General features: G+C 43.6%; 1 protein-coding gene across 4 annotated transcripts; it reads left to right on the forward strand.

Moving 5' to 3' along the window:
- Window positions 1-97: 97 nt before the first annotated feature.
- LOC311141402 (coiled-coil domain-containing protein 117-like) lies at window positions 98-4,244 on the forward strand. 4 transcript variants are annotated; one of them, XM_084176716.1, is made up of 6 exons: window positions 98-208; window positions 896-1,138; window positions 1,545-1,595; window positions 1,695-1,970; window positions 2,158-2,310; window positions 3,444-4,244. In XM_084176716.1, exons 2-6 carry the CDS (start codon window positions 1,008-1,010, stop codon window positions 3,685-3,687), a joined length of 855 nt encoding a protein of 284 aa, XP_084032842.1. In that variant the 5' UTR covers window positions 98-208; window positions 896-1,007; the 3' UTR covers window positions 3,688-4,244. The 4 variants fall into 4 exon arrangements, with proteins under 4 accessions (XP_084032842.1, XP_084032841.1, XP_084032843.1 ...); XM_084176715.1 differs by having other exon boundaries at window positions 98-180; XM_084176717.1 differs by lacking the exon at window positions 98-208 and adding an exon at window positions 313-403.
- Window positions 4,245-4,505: the final 261 nt, after the last annotated feature.

Genomic DNA, 4,505 nt, shown 5'->3' on the forward strand with positions numbered 1-4,505 from the left:
GTCTCAGAAGCGCATGCTCAAGTCTTTTGTAGAACGTGAACGAGTTTTTTTGCGCGATTCGATTCTTCATCAGCATTTGCGCAGTGTACTTGGTGGTTCTTAGCACCTCACTTCAATGCATTCATTCAACCCAGAATTTATTCTCAGAAAAGCTGAAAATGTGACAGCGAAAATAAAGAGGTAGATAAACGCAGTGAAAGTTATACAGGTATGTTTGTTAGCTAAATACGTTCAAGAGTTCGAAGTTCGAACTGCAACAGGGGTTCACATGCAACAACAATAACAGGCAGGGGGCGGGGCGGGTCATGTTGTACCCTTAGTGCTAACTGGCTAGCTACCTAAGTTAGTTAGTTAGCTTGCTAGCCATAGATAGCCCGAGACGAATATATTGCAGAAGAGCAAGGCAAGCCATTCTTTACTGATTATGAAGGGCTACCTTTATTTAATGTTAAAGACTATTTATTCCTGTGAAATAAAGTTTGCTAGGCAGCTGACTCCGCTAGCTTGCTAATAGTAATTTTAGCAAGCTTGCTAACTAGCTACCAAAGATTACACAGAACTAACCCTGTGGCTATCAACGGTATGTAAACTAGTTAAATTTCAGGGCCTCATAACTTTATTGGATAATTTAAATTTGATCAAGGCAGCTAGCCATAACGCTAGGCGAAGAAGAGTGACAATTTACAAGATTCAGAATTAGTAGCTAGCTGAGTCGACATTAGCTAGTACAGTAGTTAAAAGTAATATTTGTTATGATGGATAGGTGACCAAAACAACAGCTATCGCTGCTGTACCAAACATTATTTATTAGTTATATCCATCTGTGCACCACTGACAGCTACACACATGCCTGTAAAATGGTTCATTTTTATAATAATCGATTTCTGTTTTCTAGGTTGGCCTTCAAGAAGTCAATTTATCCTCCTTGTTTCTGTCTGCTCATCTACCATCGAGGCTTTTGTTCAACCCTTCCACCTCAGATAAACCGGGAGCATCATCCCAGCCCCATGAGCAGCGAGCTGGGCTTTCTGCCTGCCATGTACTCATTCCCTGGCTTTATCAATGTACCTGAAATGGGGATCAATATTGGCTCTGCAAATACCTTTCAACACCTGCCAGGAGTGTCGCCCCCAAGCACGTGAGTATTTGTATTTGTATTTATTATGGATCCCCATTAGCTGCTGCCAAGGCAGCAGCTACACTTCATGGGGTCCATCAAAATTAAGGCAGTTACAATACATTACAATACATTACAATACATTCATAACATATTTCACAATGTATTAAGTGTGTGCCCTCAGGCCTCTACTACCACATATCTATAACACAAAATCCATGTGTACATATGTGTATAGTGCGTATGTTATCGTGTGTTTGTATGCATGTGTCTATGTTTGTGTTGCTTCTACTGATGGGACCGCTGCACAATACACACAGATGTAACAACCATGTGCTTTACAGGAGTTTTGCAAGACCCAGACTTGCTAGCATGTTGGCATTACATTTTACTTGCGTTTCTTTTTCTCTTATTGCTATTTCTTCAGGAGTTGGGAGAGACGATGCCTGAGAAAGCACAGGAGGAGAGCAGATGACGAGTGAGTTAAGAATAGGAAAAATCTATAATATGAACGTCAGTGTTTATTCTGCAGCGCATGTTAGTTTCAAAGGACAAATTATTTGTGTTTGTTCTCCAGAGGATGCAGTGCCAAAAAGAGGAGGCTGATGGGAGAGGCAGGATGTGATCCTTTGGATGACCTCAGCCCTAATGTGTGTCAGATCTGGCCACCAGGCAACAACTGCTCCCCTCTACCTGAATCAGCCAGCCAAGCACCTCCCCAGCACTGCCTGGGGACTCAGAACCTGGAGCTGCCCATATCCGGGTCTCCCTCCCATCTGGCCCGTCCAGAAGCAGAAGGCTCCTGCATCGAGGTGGCGACTGCTCATAGGAGACTGCAGGAGATTGAGGAAAGGTTAGCTATGAGAGACCTTATGAGGGCAATGTGAGAGATTCCAGTTTCTGTTACTGTCCATAACTCATCATAATTTCAATATGCATTGTAACTGAATATAACTTGTATTAGCATTATCACCATTTGTTTTGTCTGCACCGTGCACTACACACTCTGTCATACAGTGAAGTTAGTCTGTTTCTGTCAGGATCACCCTGGAGGATGATGATGATGATGATGATGAGGACCTGGATGTAGAGCCAGCACCCAGGCGGCCAGTGCTGGTGATGTCTGACAGTCTGAGGGAGGGGCTTCAGCGTGGCATCAGTGACATTCTCCCCCACACTGTGGCCCAGTCTGTGTAAGTATTCCTCTCCTTCTCATCCCCCACCTCAGAGGAACATTTCATTCAAGTACCTACCTACCCACAGGGTTCAATGGTAATACATACTTTTTTTGCATACATTTTGGGGGGAGTTATTTTTTTCTATAGGCTGGTACAACAATTAAATATACAATTTAGGTCCTTGAAAATTACAATTAAGTGCTTGAAAAAGTCCTTGAAAGTCATTTTTATTTGACTTGCCAATGTCTGTATGAACCCTGTATAGGCTACTTGCTCAGCCCGTAAATGAAAGATAAAATCACCTGCTATTGAAATTATGCACGTATCATTCGCTTTCCGGTCAGATCTTGACCCGGGACAGTATTTTTCTCATTCGGGCCAGTAGCTTTCAGTTGGCACTGGGAAATCATGATTATTTGCATCAATCCAGTGGCCATTTGTTTTGAAAACTCCATCACATTGTGTGCTACAGAAACACCACTAGCGAACACAACTGTCTGGCTGGTGTGAACCTGAATTAAAGGGTAACTACACAAAGAAATATAAATGTCTCAAGTTTTTCCCAGACCTAAAGAATTGCCCCTGATGTGGTTTAAGCATTGTTGTGGATTTAGAACATCCCATTTTGTTTTTCTATTTAAAAAAAGAAATCACAGTCCTTCTCCCCGCTTTCCTTTTGTTGTTGCTGTGGTATCAAGTATCGTTTTTTCAAATTCTGCTCTCAAGGATTTTGCAAAAAAGAACACGTGGCACTTTAAAATCTGCAATAAATACATTTAACAGTCTCTTTTCTTTGCTGTTACAGTAAATCTATCCAAATCAATGTAAGCACTCAAGGGTATGGTAATTTAAAAGATGGCTAGTCATTAGCCTGGTTCTGTATGGAATGCAGGCACATTATGGGACACGGGCCAGATCATTCTTAAAACAATTCTTACAAAAATTGGTGTGAACAAATCATGTGCTGGTGCCACCAACTGAAAAGGTTGGTAGCATCAGTGGCAACAGTGGGAAAAGTTAGTATAGAACCCTGACCCGTCTGTCATGGTGGCCAGTAGTGAATAAACGTTATACCTTTTGGAGGTGTTCACTATTTGTTTCTCTCTTTCAGTCCCATCGACTCACCTGTTCCTCTCCTGTTCCCATAGGAGCCACTCCTGTATGGAGCTGGTAGTATGGCGCCTCCCAGAGGATGCGCTGGCCCGAAAGCTGAAAGACTCCCTGCAGAGGAAGCAGCAGACTACCAGCAGGCAACCCCCGACCCCCAGTGCCACTCCTACACCTCAGATTCCCTCCACCCCCACAAACCCCCCAGGGGAGACGTACTCCCCTCTGTACTGCAGCCCAGGGGCCGGGGCCCACAGCTCTGGAGAGGAGGACATGGAGCTGTAGGGCTTTGGAGACCCAGCATCAGGAATGCCCAGAGTAGCTACAGGTCTCAGCCTTGGATCACTTGGTTGGCCCCTCAGAGAAGCCATGGAGAGGCAGAAAAAACTGTATAGACAGATCCAAAAGCTTCACAGTGATATGAACGTCCGCTTTGGATCAAGACCAGGCTGTTGGGCAGCATGGCACATGTATGTACCCACTTTCTTTGTGTTATAGTCAGATAATACTGGATTTAAAGAGCAACTGCCTCTAAAAACCAACTTCTCATTTAGAAAACAGCCTATGTGGCATCAATATGAGTGAGAACCATTTATTCTACTGTCAAAATTGAATACAAAGTGTAAATAGGATAATTTTGGTAATAAAGTAAATCTCGTCCAAAAGAGACTTGTGGTCGTCACTGCATCACAACGTAAATAAATGTTGGGTTTGTTGTTGTTTTTCTACTTACCCAGTGTCAGAAGAACTCATGGATACCATTTTTATGTCTGCGTGCAGTTTGGAGATTATGGAAGTTAGCATAATGTTATCTTAGCGCATTTGTTGGAAGTCTCCAGGTCAGAGTATGTGAGCGGAGCGTGCCCATTTGACTGGAGCGCGGCCTTCTCGCTCCAATAGCGCTCACTTCACGAGCTCAGGGCAAGCCCGGCCCAGCATGCATTTGTAGTCTACTTGTGTGCTGCTATAGCCCCTTGCTCTAGCTTCTGTCATGGAGTTCGCTAAATATTTTCATAAAGAAACTGATAAAACACACAGGTGCAAAATCAAGGTGACTTCCGAAGATGAGGAGCAGGAGAGGGAGTGCGGTGATGTAGTGTCCA

The sequence above is a fragment of the Coregonus lavaretus genome, assembly GCF_964263955.1.
Source record: "Coregonus lavaretus genome assembly, chromosome: 14".
Taxonomy (NCBI): Eukaryota; Metazoa; Chordata; class Actinopteri; order Salmoniformes; family Salmonidae; genus Coregonus; species Coregonus lavaretus.

Bases quoted from the DNA above. Each gene is read 5' to 3' on its own strand.
- LOC311141402 (XM_084176715.1), top strand. From the start codon at position 116: ATGCATTCATTCAACCCAGAATTTATTCTCAGAAAAGCTGAAAATGTG. The intron at 181-895 runs GTAGATAAACGC...TCTGTTTTCTAG, and splicing joins GTGACAGCGAAAATAAAGAG to GTTGGCCTTCAAGAAGTCAA. The intron at 2,311-3,443 runs GTAAGTATTCCT...CTGTTCCCATAG, and splicing joins CACACTGTGGCCCAGTCTGT to GAGCCACTCCTGTATGGAGC.